Source organism: Oncorhynchus clarkii, chromosome 24, assembly GCF_045791955.1.
Source record: "Oncorhynchus clarkii lewisi isolate Uvic-CL-2024 chromosome 24, UVic_Ocla_1.0, whole genome shotgun sequence".
Lineage (NCBI taxonomy): Eukaryota > Metazoa > Chordata > Actinopteri > Salmoniformes > Salmonidae > Oncorhynchus > Oncorhynchus clarkii.
The window spans coordinates 3,205,287-3,221,105 of record NC_092170.1 but is presented as its reverse complement, the minus strand read 5'-3'; the positions used below and the strand labels follow the sequence as shown (position 1 = coordinate 3,221,105).

The 15,819-nt window shown below is 41.7% G+C and overlaps 1 protein-coding gene across 1 annotated transcript in view; it reads right to left on the bottom strand.

Moving 5' to 3' along the window:
* Window positions 1–15,819, bottom strand: part of LOC139382380 (rho guanine nucleotide exchange factor 12-like) — an 80,630-nt gene that overhangs the window by 36,850 nt on the left and 27,961 nt on the right. Inside the window, exons 3-4 of the mRNA XM_071126385.1 lie at window positions 3,081–3,101; window positions 2,104–2,198 (exon numbers count right to left, since the gene is read on the bottom strand). Coding sequence (XP_070982486.1) covers window positions 2,104–2,198; window positions 3,081–3,101 — 116 coding nt within the window. The remainder of the gene's footprint in view (window positions 1–2,103; window positions 2,199–3,080; window positions 3,102–15,819) is intronic.

The window sequence follows — 15,819 nt, the reverse complement described above, 5'->3', positions numbered from 1 at the left end:
CAGATCGAACATCTCTAGAGAGACCTGAAAATAGCAGTGCAGCGTCGCTCCCCATCCAACCTGACAGAGCTTGAGAGGATCTGCAGAGAAGAATGGGAGAAACTCCAAATACAGGTGTGCCAAGCTTGTAGCATCATACCCAAGACTCAAGGCTGTAATTGCTGCTTCAACAAAGTAGTGAGTAAAGGGTCTGAATAGTTGTGTAACTGTATATCAGTTTTATTTCTAAAATCCTGGTTTTGCTTTGTCATTATGGGGTATTGTTTGTAGATTGACGAGGGAAAAAAAACAATTGAACCAATTCTAGAATAAGTCTGTAACGTTACAAAATGTGGAAAAAGTCAAGGGGTCTGAATACTTTCTGAATGTACTGTACATGCATGCAGCAGCTTCCACAATTAAAACTCTAGATGCTGTTTTCCATTGTGCACTTAGATTAATTACTAGTGATAATTGTAGAACTCAAGACTGCGTATTGTATCAAAAAGTGGATTGGGCCTCTCTGTATGTAAGAGAGCAGCGTTCCCTTTTGTTTATTTACAAAGCGCTCGGACACAGACTTTCGATGTATCTGACGACACACATCAAAGTCAAAACAATAGAATACAATATAAGAGCACAATATTAGACTGTGCTCGAGGTTTCAAGGGTGGCTTCTGATTTAGGGAGAGCTGCTTTTGCTTTTTATGCTCCACAGATGTGGAATGTGTTGCAAAGGAGGCTCAGGCTTGAACGCATGCTGCCCTGAAGAGAATTTAAAACATTAGTGGGGAATGCTCTTGTGTTTGATGATTTAGTATTTTATTGTGTTTTGTATTGATGTGTGTTTGTATTGTGCAGGCTCATTTGAAAAAGAGAATTGGTCTCAATTTGACACCCTGTTATATGCTACTAGTGAAGCAAGTGCTGCAGGCTAGCGGACTAAACTCTTCTGATAGTGACCAGCCTTTGTGGAATTCAGCTCGGACTTCATCGATTAGCCTAAGGTCAATACAAAATAGATCATTATGAAACGCTTACCTTGCACCTATGTTTGTCCTCCGCAGTTAGCTGCTGGTAAGTTTATTGACATGGCTAACCTTTGTTTAACCAGCTAAGCTGCTCACTGCTCTAGCTTTCTAGGCAATAGGCTGCGTTAGTTTCCACTTCCTCATCCAATTATAATGTGGGAAGGTCAAAATAATGAAAAACTATCTACAAAATCCATTCAATTTAAAATGTTGATTATTACTTCTTTGCCATTATCATTCACCGTCTAACCTACGATGTGTTTGCCTGCCAGTGAAAGATCATGTCATGATCGGATGTGATCGTTAGGAAATAGGAATCATGAAACACAAAAAGGCCAAAAGGGGAAATATAGAGAGTAAGAGACGTGGACATGCAACAATGGTAAAGAAAAGTCTATCAAAGTCAGATCTGAATAAAACCTCATCCAATCTCTCATCTTTTGATAATATTACTCTACTAAAGATTGGAAGACATAGCTTGCTGCTACTCTATGTAACTGTGCTTTAGGCTGAGGGAATGAAACTAGAGTTTGGGCCTAAACATAAGAAAGTCAACTGAAGTGAAACAGACAATCATTCTGAGACCAGTCTTGTGTAACCTCTTGCCGAACACGTCCGTGTTCAATGCGTCATTCTGAGATAAGCTGGAGGGCACGAGGAGTCTCTTTAAATCGCCCTGATTGTTTGATGAGTATCAAGAGAGCTGGTGACTAGTCATCATACCCGAACATAATTTGTGCTTTTTCTCTTATATGCCCATATTTCAATAGTGAACAACAAAAAGTTGGCTGGTATTTTTTCACTGGGCATTAAGGTCACCAACCAGCTTTGAGCAATTTGAATTAATAATGCATTCATTTGTGCACAATAACACTGAACAGAAGAAGTGATTGTGCAACAAAGATCTGCTATGAAATCAGATAGAGCGAAACTTCTCGCAAGACATGGTACCCTTAAAGATTCAGAAATGCAGGTGCAGATCAGAGAAAGAAACGGTGGCAATATTTTCCACACAGTGAACATACAGCATAGTATACACCATCGATTCACACCATCCCATCATGCTGATTGAACCATTCATCTGTGCGTTTACCTGTAGGGTCAAACTCATGTGAAGCGGAGACTGACGGTTTATCACTTTTGGGTTTCTTGTCAGGGGGGTGGTCTTTACTGAGAATGCTACTGCTTCTGAAAAAAAAGAGAGCTTTGTAAAAACAAGGAAACATCTGAAAAATGTAAACAAAAGTTAACCTGATGAGCATTGGAGGAGCACCACCACTCATCTATCGAAGAACAATATTTAATTAGTGAGCAGCTACTAGGCCTAAAACACTGACAATTGTCATTTTCTATAGGAAACATAACATACCATTTCAATGTTGTGGAGTGCCACTAATAACTGCCATGCTGATGGGAATATCCACAAACCCACAACAAAGAAACTAAAATTGTTCACTCAATAGCCACCCCCATCACCAACGAGGTGAGGAGGACATCCTATGAATCATGATAACTGTATTTGACAGATGATCTGGACTGGAGTGGCTGTGCAGCTGAGTAGGTCTGTAAGAGCAAGTGAATGAGCTCTCGTTAGAGGAATGTCGTAAAGCCAGACTCCGGGCCCTGCTCTGCATACATGTGGCTGTGAAAGGCACGTTTTCTCTCCGGACTAGGCAGAGATGGGTCGTGCTAGAAGAGGCACCCCTTTGTCCCCCTCCCCTATCTGAGTTTTAAGTGAGGAGGACCACTGTGTGTGTGTGTGTGTGTGTGTGTGTGTAGAGCAGGCAGGCTTCTCCTAAAGGCTGCTTAATTTCCTTAATCTGGCCTGTGTGTTCTGTTGGTGGTTTGGCTTACAACATTACTTCTGTGTTGGGTAGAAACATCAGATTCACAGGTACAAAAGCAGCTGCCTGAGTCCCGTGTTGCTTAGTTGGTAGAGCATGGTGCTTGCAATGCCAGGGTTGTGGGTTCAATTCCCACAGGGGACTCGCTACTTACTGTAAATCACTCTGGATAAGAGGGTCTTTTAAATTACTAAAATGTAAATGTAAATGAAATTAGGTTTCTTACCTGTTTGCTTTATTGGGAAACCTGCAAGGTAAAAGAGGGGAGTGTCATAATCATCATAATCCGATTCGAGCAACATCACCGAGTGACGACGACATCAGCAGACAACTCAAACAAGTACTTTGCAAGGGGACTTGGGAGCAGGAAAAACAAGACGTCTACTGAAGCGAGACTCCCGAGACTGATGCTCGTAAACATCATAATCCTGATGACACTACACCAGCTTCCTTCAGCACAGACAGTAGAAGCTCAAAGATTAAAAGCTTTGCCAGGTCAAATTTCCTTCTCCCCCTTGTTGGATCTTGACCAATTGTGTCCTTTACAGTTCAAAAACAGACCACTGTCATGATCATAAAATCTGAGTCATGCTCTGCTCGGTCTGTTGACTGGGATGCAGACTGGCTGGCTGGCTGTAGTGCCTTGCCAGGATTAATGTTCAGTGGTAGGGTGGAAAGTAGGGAATCGATACACTGAAATATATCTAGAAAACATTGATTGGAAGGGCTGAGACCATTCATCACAATGATTGACCTTAGAATATAGAGGGGGGGAAAAAGCAGATTATACGCTGTTCATTTCAGCTCCATTACATCAGTAAGGAAGCACATTCCAGGAGCTTGAGACTTCTCGTGGGAAACCAACTGATGGAGGAAATGTCATTGATCTTTGCTGGCCAATGTGTGGAATAGCATCGGTAACTATGTACCAATGCTAACCATTTTAAATGCTAAAAACTTTTATAACGCAAATGAATGAAAAGGCTAGCCCATGAAGGATGAAAAATAAAAAACAGGCCAGAGAACGGATGCATCCATATGATGTCGTTTTCCCCTCTTTTATTTTCCTTAAACAAGGGTACTGACCCAGACTTGGGGAAAAGCTAACCTCACCAGCCCAGAGGCTGAAAATAGGGACAGATTCTCAGAAACATTGAGCACTGCTGGCAGAGCTCCCGTTTCCTGAGTGATAAACGCCCAGGCTGTATCACAACCGGCCGTGATTGGGAGTCCCATTGGGCGGCCGCACAATTGGCCCAGGGTCACCCGGGTTTGGCCGGTGTAGGCAGCAGTCATTATAAATAAGAACTTGATCTTAACCGAATTGCCAAGTTAAAAAACAGGTTCAATACATTTTTAAAAATGTATTTTATTTTGCCTGATTCCATATATATATATATATATATATATATATATATATTTCACCAATTTTGATCATTTAAGTCCGCAACAATGCTTAACAATCCTATCAGTAGATCACTTTTGAGGTCTGGGAAAATATTTATTTAGCAATGTTTTCATAGAGTTTGAAAAACAAATACCCACTGGATTGATGCAAATAATCATATCATCATTCTGCCAAGTCTAAGCATAGGCTACTTTGTAGTTAACATTTAACCCATTTAACCCGTTTCCGATGGTTGTCACGTCAATATCTCTGCGCTACAATCACACATTTTGATAGGTTACCATTTCTGCATTAATGACATATGAAAGAAAATGGTTCATTTGACACTGCCACAGGAAGGCACCCCCCCCTACTCAATCGGACAGGTTATGACCAACTTTTGATGTTCATGTCTTCTTTGATAACTACAAAAAAAAATGCATTTGTCATTAGTATTCGAGCTAAACAGAAACTGGCCAGTGAATAGATTGTGTCCCTTGCTAGCCAGTCAAAAGAGAGAGGGGTGCTGTGAAGGAAAATTGAGTGAATAGCTATTACTTCCCTAGCTAGTCATATCCCCTACTTATATGTTTATCTGTAATACAGTACATTAGGAAAGTATTCTAACCCCTTCCCCTTTTCCACATGTTGTTACGTTAGACACAATACCACAATGACAACGCAAAAACAGGTTTCGAAATGTGTGCAAATTTATTACAAATAAATGACAGAAATACCTTATTAAAATAAGAATTCAGACCCTTTGCTACGGGACTCGAAATTGAGCTCAGGTGCATCCTGTTTCCATTGATCATCCTTGAGATGTTTATACAACCTAATTGGAGTCCACCTGTGGAAATTGCATTTGATTCAACATGATTTGGAAAGGAACACACCTGTCTATATAAGGTCCCACAGTTGACAGTGCATGTCAGAGCAAAAACCAAGACGTGAGTTTGAAGGAATTGTCCGTAGCGCTCATAGACAGGATCGTGTTGGGGCACAGATCTGGGGAAGGGTACCAAAACATTTCTGCAGCATTGTATGTCCCAAAGAACACAGTGGCCTCCATCATTCTTAAATGAAAGAAGTTTGGAACCCCCGAGACTCTAGAGCTGGCCGCCCGGCCAAACTGAGGAATTGCGGAGGTCACTGATGGTCACTCTGACAGTGCTCCAGCGTTCCTCTGTGGAGATGGGAGAACCTTCCAGAAGGACAACCATCTCTGCAGCACTCCACCAATCAGGTCTTTATGGTAGACTGGCCAGACGGACACCACTCCTCAGTAAAAGGCACATGACAGCCCGCTTGGAGTTTGCCAAAAGGCACCCAAAGGACTCTCAAACCATGAGAAACAAGATTCTCTGGTCTGATGAAACCAAGATTCAACTCTATGGCTTGAATACCAAGCGTGACGGAGGAAAACTGGCACCATCCCTACAGTGAAGCATGGTGGTGGCAGTATCATGCTGTGGGGGTGATTTTCAGCAGCAGGGACTGGGAGACTAGTCAGGATGGTCAAATTAATTACTTTTCAATACATTTAGTTGATTCCCAAAGTTCAAATTTTATTGATTTAAAAATGTTTTATTTATCGCTTATTTTATCAGGTAAGTTGACTGAGAACACATTCTCATTTACAGCAACAACCTGGAGAATAGTTAAGGGCGGAGGGGGGAGGAATGAGCCAATTGGAAGCTGGGGATGGTTAGGTGGCCATGACGCTATGAGGGCCAGATTGGGAATTTAGCCAGGACACCAGTGTTAACACCCCTACTCTTATGGTAAATGCCACGGAACCAAAGAGAGTCAGGACACCCGTTTAACATCCAATCCAAAAAGATGGGTGATGTTTTTTCATTTTGAGACCATGCCTCCTTCTGGCCCTCCAATACCACTTCCAGCAGCATCTCGTTTCCCATCCAGGGACCAACTTCGCTTAGCATCAGTGGCAAGACAGCAGTGGGATGCAGGGTGGTATGCTGTTGAATTCCATTTTAATGTTTGGAATCCGTGATTCTGTCCGTGTTCTTCCCTATCACATATTTTATAGGGATCTAGTTCAGATTTATGGTGTTCCCCCAGTCTGAGGGTACAACTTACTCTGATGACTACGGGTCTGGAAAAGAATACACTGTTTTCAAACAATGAAGCCTAAAAAAACTACTTAGTTATATTCAGCTTACCCAAGTCATTCCTAATATAATAATGAGGCTACCTCTTGACTAAACAAGTCTAGGCCGATTAAGTAGGCTAAATCATTAGTACCGTCTCATAAAAAGGGGTGATGGGGTACAAATACATTTTTAGATAATTGACGTTGAAGGTTAAATGCCAATTTTTATTAAAAACATGCATTTTCAATCGATTATTAAATAGTTTGACAATCCTGCTTTTAAATAAAAGCTCTCTCTTCCAGTGATGAACACATGGGTGTCTCATGGTATGGTGGGATATGCAAACTAGGTGAACTTTAAGCACTTCAAATTGATGTACGCATCAAGCTGACAACTGATGGTGAACTAGTAAGCTGAAGTACCAAAGTTCCAGTCCCTCTCCATCAATACTGAAGTGAGACCAAATTTAGTATTGTGGTTTGTCAGAGTGAATGTCGACCGTATGGGACATCTGTCTCACCAACTAGTCACATTTAATCTCTTTTCTAGCGACACTGAATCCCATTCAGCGAGGCAATGACAAGCTGAATGGCCCATTTATGAAATGTGCTCAGACTGTAATTAGTTCCAGAGACGGCTGCCTGCAACTCCCTCAAAACGCCAGCGGAGAAATGGAAAAGTAAGCACAAACAACCTCAATGAGGTTAAACCCAGGGACTTATAATCATAGCTTGACGATGTGTTGTTCTCTCCCTCAGTGAATCATAGGAGAAATGGAAAGAAAACTAAAGAGCATTCGCACTCAAAATGAAATGATTCATTATGGAAATCTGGTCACCTAGATGGTACCAATATCTGCTAACTTTGAAAACCAACATTAATCATGACTTGAGCACAAGTCTTTGCTAAAAGACTTCCTGAATGCTATATAAAGATATTGGGCTGTATTTCAACAAAAAAAAAGCAAGGCTCTACAGTGTGACCATTTTATTTGCATATGCGCCAAAAGATTTAGCTGTGTGACCTGGAACTTTATATTTAGGAGCACCAGTGCACCTAGAAAATTAATAAATAAAATAAACTTTTTTTTGTAAAATCACCCAGATGATAGATTACTTCAGTGTACCTCAGCCTCTGATTGCCATGGAGAATACACTGAGCGCAGATTAATGACAGTCATTACTACCAAGAAAATGTCTTGTTGCGTAAAATATTTTTTTAAATTGTGCTCCTAAAATGTATTTTAGTGTACTCCTACATTTTTCAACTTGGCCGCACATGTGTAAAAAAGTTCAGTGTAGAGCCCTGGAAAGTATTCCATAGACAAGTCTTGTGAACTCATGGGCCTTCTGCCTGAATGTCCCTGGATGTTTTTGCCAGTGTGAGGCCGGGAGGCAGAGACTTCACAAAACACCCATCTATAGGTGCCCGTACTGGGACTCGCATTGGAAGAAGAGGGCAAAGAGGGAGGAATTAGAAGGAGCAGCAGAGAACAGGGTGGGGAAATGGGAGGGGCAGTAAAGGCGGGCCAGGCTTGAATACTCAATTGAGGTTTTGTGTTTTCTTGGAAAACTGTGGTGGAATGGGCCAAGAGGGCCTGGATCAGGGACACCCCCAAACTGAAGAGGACGCCGAAAAACAGAGCTCGTCTGTGAGGGACTTTTGACAAGAGAGGAGGGGTCAGAGGGATAGAAAACAGTGAATTGTGAGAGGAACTTGCCATGCTGTTACCCTGGTTCAGAGGAAAACTCCAGGTTTTCGCTTTTCCCTTGATGGAGCTACTAGTAACTGTTAGAAAGGAAGAGGCAAAACGAGAGGTTTTAAATCTGCCGGTATTTTTTTGAATGGAGGTCATTGAGTGTCAATTTATTTATTTAGTTGATTTACAACTAAAGACTTCCACATTTTGTTAAGTTACAGCCTTAACACTGCCTCCACAAGCATTCGCTACACCTGCAATAACATCTGCTAAATCACGTGTATATGTGCAATAAAATTTGATTTATTAAAAAAAATTATAAAATAAAACAAAAAGTTTGGCACCACCAAGACTCTTTCTAGAGCTGGCTGCCCGACCAAACTGAGCAATCGGGGGAGAAGGGCCTTGGTCAGGGAGGTGACCAAGAACCCGATGGTCACTGACAGAGCTCCTCTATGGAGATCCGAGAACTTTCCAGAAGGACAACCATCTCTGCAGCACTCCACCAATCAGGCCTTTATGGTAGAGTGGCCAGACGGAAGCCACTTCTCCATAAAAAAAAAAGGCACGACAGCCCGCTTGGAGTTTGCCAAAAGGCCCCTAAAGAACTCTCAGACCCTGAGAAACAAGATTCTCTGGTCTGATGAAACCAAGATTGAACTCTTTGGCCTGAATGCCAACAGTCACGTCTGGAGGAAACCTGGCACCATCCCTAGAGAAGACAGTTAAATAAATAAAAAATGGGTGGCAGCATCATGCTGTGGGGATGTTTTTCAGCAGCAGTGACTGGGAGACTAGTCAGGCTTGAGGAAAAGATGAACGGAGTAAAGTATAAAGAGATTCTTTATTGAAAATCTGCTCCAGATTCTTCACAACCTCAGACTTGGGAGAAGGTTCACCTTCCAACAGGACAATGACACTAAGCTCACAGCCAAGACAATGCAGGATGGCTAAGGGACAGGTATCTGAATGTCCTTGTGTGGCCCAGCCAGAGCCCGGACTTGAACCCAATCAGAAAATAGCTGTGCAGCAATGCTCCCCATCTAACCTGACAGAAATTCCCTAAATACAGGTATGCCAAGATTGTAGTGTCACACCCAAGAAGACGCAAGGCTGTAATCGCTGCTAAAGTTGCTTCAACATAGCATGGATTAAAGGGTATGAATACTTATGGAAATGTGATATTATTTTTAATAAATTAGCTGAAATTTCTAAAAACCTCTTTTCACTTTGTCATTATGGGGTATTGTGTGTAGATTGATGAGGATTTATTTTGTTAATCATTTTTTAATCAAAGGCTGTAATGTAACAAAACATGGAAAAAGTCCAGGGGTAAGAATATTTTCCGAATACACTGTAAGTGGACGCACGTGGCATTTCGGCAACTTACCCAAAACCAACTTTATATTGGAGTGCCTGTTGTCATAGGGATCGATATCATTGATATCATTGTATATATATATATATATATATATATATATATATATATATATATATATATATATATATATATATATATATATATATATATAGATATATATATATTTTTTTTTTCTCCTCACCTTTATTTAACCAGGTAGGCTTGTTGAGAACAAGTTCTCATTTGCAACTGCGACCTGGCCAAGATATAGCGTAGCAATTCGACACATACAACAGAGTTACACATGGAATAAACAAAAACACAGTCAATAATACAGTAGAACAAAAGAAAACAAATAATCATAACAGGATATATATAACCTGTTATAACCTGTTTTAGCGTGGGCTTTCACTATTTTAAAGTAGTCATCTCAGTGGGGATTCCTATGATTTGGGTGCAATCAGCCAATGAGAAAGAAAAAAAAGACTACTTTAACATAAGTGATGGCTTCAATGATGCTGCCCATGCTGCCAGAGACTATAAAATGGTACAGATACAAAGAGGAGTTCTCTATTCATCTCTATGGCCTGTTCCCACACGTATCAGTCCACTCATTGGCTAGAATGGTCCCGCCTGATCTCGCATCCTTCCATCTTTGAGGACGTGTATTTCCATTGTTAAGAGTGATCACTTGAATATCTTGTTAATATAATTGAGCATCTTTGCTACAGTCTAACCAATAAACAACTAAATGTAGCAATGGAGTTAAGCTAAAAACACAAAATGTCTCCAGTTTTGAACCTTTCAGCGTAACACTAGAGGTGTAACGATACAAGTATACGTACCTAACCGTTTGGTACAGGAACCTCGGTTTGGTCAGCACTGTGAATCTGAATGAATACATAAAACTAGTGATGCACTGATGACATTTTTGGCCAATACCAATACTACCGATATATTTTCCTTTGCACACAAAAAAAAAACCGATGCTGATAACCGATATTTTACATTTTTGCGACCTTTTAGGCCTTGGTTTCTCAAATGACTGCCTCGCCTGGTTCACCAACTACTTCTCAGACAGAGTTCAGTGTGTCAAATTGGAGGGCCTGTTGTCCGGACCTCTGGCAGTCTATGGGGGTGCCACAGGGTTCAATTCTTGGGCCGACTCTTCTCTGTATACATCAATGATGTCGCTCTTGCTGCTGGTGATTCTCTGATCCACCTCTACGCAGACGACACCATTCTGTATACATCTGGCCCTTCTTTGGACACTGTTTTAACAAACCTCCAAACGAACTTCAATGCCATACAATGCCAACTGCTCTTAAATGCAAGTCAAATTAAATGCATGCTTTTCAACCGATCGCTGCCCACACCTGCCCTCCCGTCCAGCATCACAACTCTGGACGGTTCTGACTTGTGGACAACTACAAATATCTAGGTGTCTGGTGTAGAGGTTGGCCGATTAATTAGGGCCGATTTCAAGTTTTCATAAAAATCAGAAATCGTTATTTTTGGGCGCCGATATGCCGATTTTTTTAAACCTTTAATTAACTAGGCAAGTCAGTTAACTTCTTAAGGTATAGGGGGCAGTATTTTCACTTTTAGATAAATAGCGTGCCCAATTTCAACTTCCTGCTACTCATGCCAAGAATATAAGATATGCATATTATTAGTAGATTTGGATAGAAAACACTTTCTCAAACTGTTTGAATCATGTCTGAGTATAACAGAACTTATGTAGCAGGCAAAACCCAGAGGACTAACCGTTCAGATTTTTTTTTTTTTTTTTTTAGGTCTGTCTGTTCACTGAGTTCTCATTGGCAAACAATATTTCTTAGGAACTTGTTTTCAGTTGCTACCACTTCCACTGGATGTCACCAGTCTTTGGAATTTGGTTGAGGTTATTCATTTGTGCAATGAAGAAGTAGGGCCATCCTGGAAAAGGGTAACGCTGTTGAGAGTTGGCCAAGACTTGAAAAGTAGCGCTAGTTTCCGCTCGTCCTCTATTGAAAACAGATAGATCTGTCTTCAATTTGATCGATTATTAACGTTTAAAAATACCTAAAATTGTATTACAAAAGTAGTTGTAAATATTTTGGCAAAGTTTATAGGCAACTTGAAATATTTTGTAGTGACATTGCGCATTTTGGAAGCTGTTTTTTTTTCAGGATCAAACGCGTCAAATAAATTGACATTTTGGATATATGTGGACGGAATTAATAGAACAAAAGGACCAATTGTGATGTTTATGGGACATATTGGAGTGCCAACAAAAGAAGCTTGTCAAAGGTAAGGCATGTCTTATATTTTATATCTGTGTTTTGTATAGCGCCTGCAATGTTGAAATATGCTACCTTCTTTGTTTACTGTTGTGCTATCATCAGATAATAGCTTATTATGCTTTCGCCGTTTTAAAATCTGACATGTTGGCTGGATTCACAACGAGTGTAGCTTTAATTGAGTATCTTACATGTGATTTAATGAAAGTTTGATTTGTATACCAATTTATTTGAATTTGCCGCGCTGCATTTTCCCTGGTTGTGGGACGCTACCATCCCCTATACCATAACAAGTTAACACATTCTTATTTTCAATGACGACCTAAGAACGGTGGGTTAACTGCCTCGTTCAGGGGCAGAATGACAGATTTTCACCTTGTCAGCTCGGGGGATACAATCTTGCAACCTAACAGTTAACTAGTCCAACGCAATAAACGACCTGCTTCTCTCTCGTTGCACTCCACAAGGAGACTGCCTGTTACGCAAATGCAGTAAGCCAAAGTAAGTTGCTAGCTAGCATTAAACTTATCGTATAAAAAACAATCAATCATAAATCACTAGTTAACTACACATGGTTGATGATATTACTAGATATTATCTAGCGTGTCCTGCGTTGCATATAATCTGACTGAGCATACAAGGATCTAAGTATCTGACTGAGCGGTGGTAGGCAGAAGCAGGCGCGTAAACATTCATTCAAACAGCACTTTCGTGCATTTTGCCAGCAGCTCTTCGTTGTGCGTCAAGTATTGAGCCGTTTACTTCAAGCCTATCAACTCCCGAGATGAGGTTGGTGTAACCGAAGTGAAATGGCTAGCTAGTTAGCAGGGTGCACGCTACTAGCGTTTCAAACGTCACTCGCTCTGAGCCTTCTAGTAGATGTTCCCCTTGCTCTGCATGGGTAACGCTGCTTTGAGCCCAGGGAGGAGCGAGGAGAGGGATGGAAGCTATACTGTTACACTGGAAATACTAAAGTGCCTATAAGAACATCCAATAGTCAAATGGTTAATGAAATACAAATGGTAGAGGGAAATAGTCCTATAATTCCTATAATAACTACAACCTAAAACTTCTTACCTGGGAATATTGTTAAAAAGGAACCACCAGCTTTCATATGTTCACATGTTCTGAGCAAGGAACTGAAACGTTAGCTTTCTTACATAGCACATATTGCACTTTTACTTTCTTTTCCAACACTTTGTTTTTGCATTATTTAAACCAAATTGAAGATGTTTTATTATTAACTTGAGGCTAAATTGATTTTATTGATGTATTATATTAAGTTAAAATAAGTGTTCATTCAGTATTGTTGTAATTGTCATTATTACAAACAAACAAACAAACAAACAAACAAACAAACATCGGCCGATTAATCGGTATCGGCTTTTTTGGTCCTCCAATAATCGGTATCGGTGTTGAAAAATCATAATCGGTTGACTTCTAGTCTGGGTAGACTGTAAACTCTCCTTCCAGACTCACATTAAGCATCTCCAATTCAAAATTAAATCTAGAATTGGCGTACTATTTCGCAACAAAGCATCCTTCACTCATGCTGCCAAACATACCCTCGTAAAACTGACTATCCTACCGATCCTCGACTTCGGCGATGTCATTTACAAAATAGCCTCTAACACTCTACTCAGCAAATTGGATGCAGTCTATCACAGTGCCATCCGTTTTGTCACCAAAGCCCCATATACTACCCACCACTGCGACCTGTATGCTCTCGTCGGCTTGCCCTCGCTTCATATTCGTCACCAAACCCACTGGCTCCAGGTCATCTATAAGTCTTTGCTAGGTAAAGCCCCGCCTTATCTCAGCTCACTGGTCACCATAGCAGTACCCACCTGTAGCACACGCTGCTGCAGATATACACTGCTCAAAATCTGAATGAATGAAATATTCTTATTAAATACTTTTTTCTTTACATAGTTGAATGTGCTGACAACAAAAATCACACAAAAATTATCAATGGCAATCAAATTTATCAACCCATGGAGGTCTGGATTTGGAGTCACACTCAAAATTAAAGTGGAAAACCACACTACAGGCTGATCCAACTTTGATGTAATGTCCTTACAAGTCAAAATGAGGCTCAGTAGTGTGTGTGGTCTCCACGTGCCTGTATGACCTCCCTACAACGCCTGGGCATGCTCCTGATGAGGTGGCGGATGGTCTCCTGAGGGATCTCCTCCCAGACCTGGACTAAAGCATCCGCCAACTCCTGGACAGTCTGTGGTGCAACGTGGCGTTGGTGGATGGAGCGAGACATGATGTCCCAGATGTGCTCAATTGGATTCAGGTCTGGGGAACGGGCGGGTCAGTCCATAGCATCAATGCCTTCCTCTTGCAGGAACTGCTGACACACGCCAGCCACATGAAGTCTAGCATTGTCTTGCATTAGGAGGAACCCAGGGCCAACCGCACCAGCAAATGGTCTCACAGGTGGTCTGAGGATCTCATCTCGGTACCTAATGGCAGTCAGGCTACCTCTGGTGAGCACATGGAGGGCTGTGCGGCCCCCCAAAGAAATGACTGACCCACCGCCAAACCGGCCATGCTGGAGGATGTTGCAGGCAGCCGAACGTTCTCCACGGCGTCTCCAGACTCTGTCACATGTGCTCAGTGTGAACCTGCTTTCAACTGTGAAGAGCACAGGGTGCCAGTGGCGAATCTGCCAATCTTGGTGTTCTCTGGCAAATGCCAAACGTCCTGTACGGTGTTGGGCTGTAAGCACAACCCCCACCTGTGGACGTCGGGCCCTCATACCACCCTCATGGAGTCTGTTTCTGACCGTTTGAGCAGACATGCACATTTGTGGCCTGCTGGAGGTCATTTTGCAGGGCTCTGGCAGTGCTCCTCCTGCTCCTCCTTGCACAAAGGCGGAGGTAGCGGTCCTGCTGCTGGGTTGTTGCCCTCCTACGGCCTCCTCCACGTCTCCTGATGTACTGGCCTGTCTCCTGGTAGCGCCTCCATGCTCTGGACACTACGCTGACAGACACAGCAAACCTTCTTGCCACATCTCGCATTGATGTGCCATCCTGGATGAGCTGCACTACCTGAGCCACTTGTGTGGGTTGTAGACTCCGTCTCATGCTACCACTAGAGTGAAAGCACCGCCAGCATTCAAGAGACCAAAACATCAGCCAGGAAGCATAGGAACTGAGAAGTGGTCGGTGGTCCCCACCTGCAGAACCACTCCTTTATTGGGGGTGTCTTGCTAAATGCCTATAATTTCCACCTGTTGTCTATTCCATTTGCACAACAGCATGTGAAATTTTTTGTCAATCAGTGTTGCTTCCTAAGTGGACAGTTTGATTTCACAGAAGTGTGATTGACTTGGAGTTACATGGTGTTGTTTAAGTGTTCCCTTTATTTTTTTGAGCAGTGTATTTCACTGGTCACGCCCAAAGCCAATTCCTAATTCGGCCACCTTTCCTTCCAGTTCTCTGCTGCCAATGACCGGAACCAACGGCAAAAATCATTGAAGCTAGAGACTTAGATCCCTCACTAGCTTTAAGCACCAGCTATAAGAGCAGCTCACAGATCATTGCACCTGTACATAGTCCATCTGTAAATAGCCCATCCAACTACTTCATCCCCATACTGTTATTTATTTAGCTCCTTTACACCCCAGTATCTCTACTTGCACATTAATCTTCTGCACATCTATCACTCCAGTGTTTAATTGCTATTTGTAATTATTTCACCACTATGGCCCATTTATTGCCTTACCTCCCTTATCCTACCTCATTTTCACACACTGTATATAGATTTTTTTCCTATTGAATTATTGATTGTATGTTTGTTTATTCCATGTGTAACTCTGTTTGTGTCGCACTGCTTTGCTTTATCTTGGCCAGGTGGCAGTCGTAAATGAGAACTTGTTCTCAACGAGCCTACATGGTTAAATAAAACACATTGGTTACGCTCACTTGTATTTCATGTCACAACAATTAATCGATACGTATGCTATGATGCTGGTAAAGTTGTCTCGCGCACATACAGTGCTGGTCATAATAAAAAGCTAGCTAGCTCATGGATGCAAACAATGTTCTTCCCCAAAAACATAGTGAAACAACAATCTGTTTCAGTTGCCATCATCCAGCCACAATAGCAG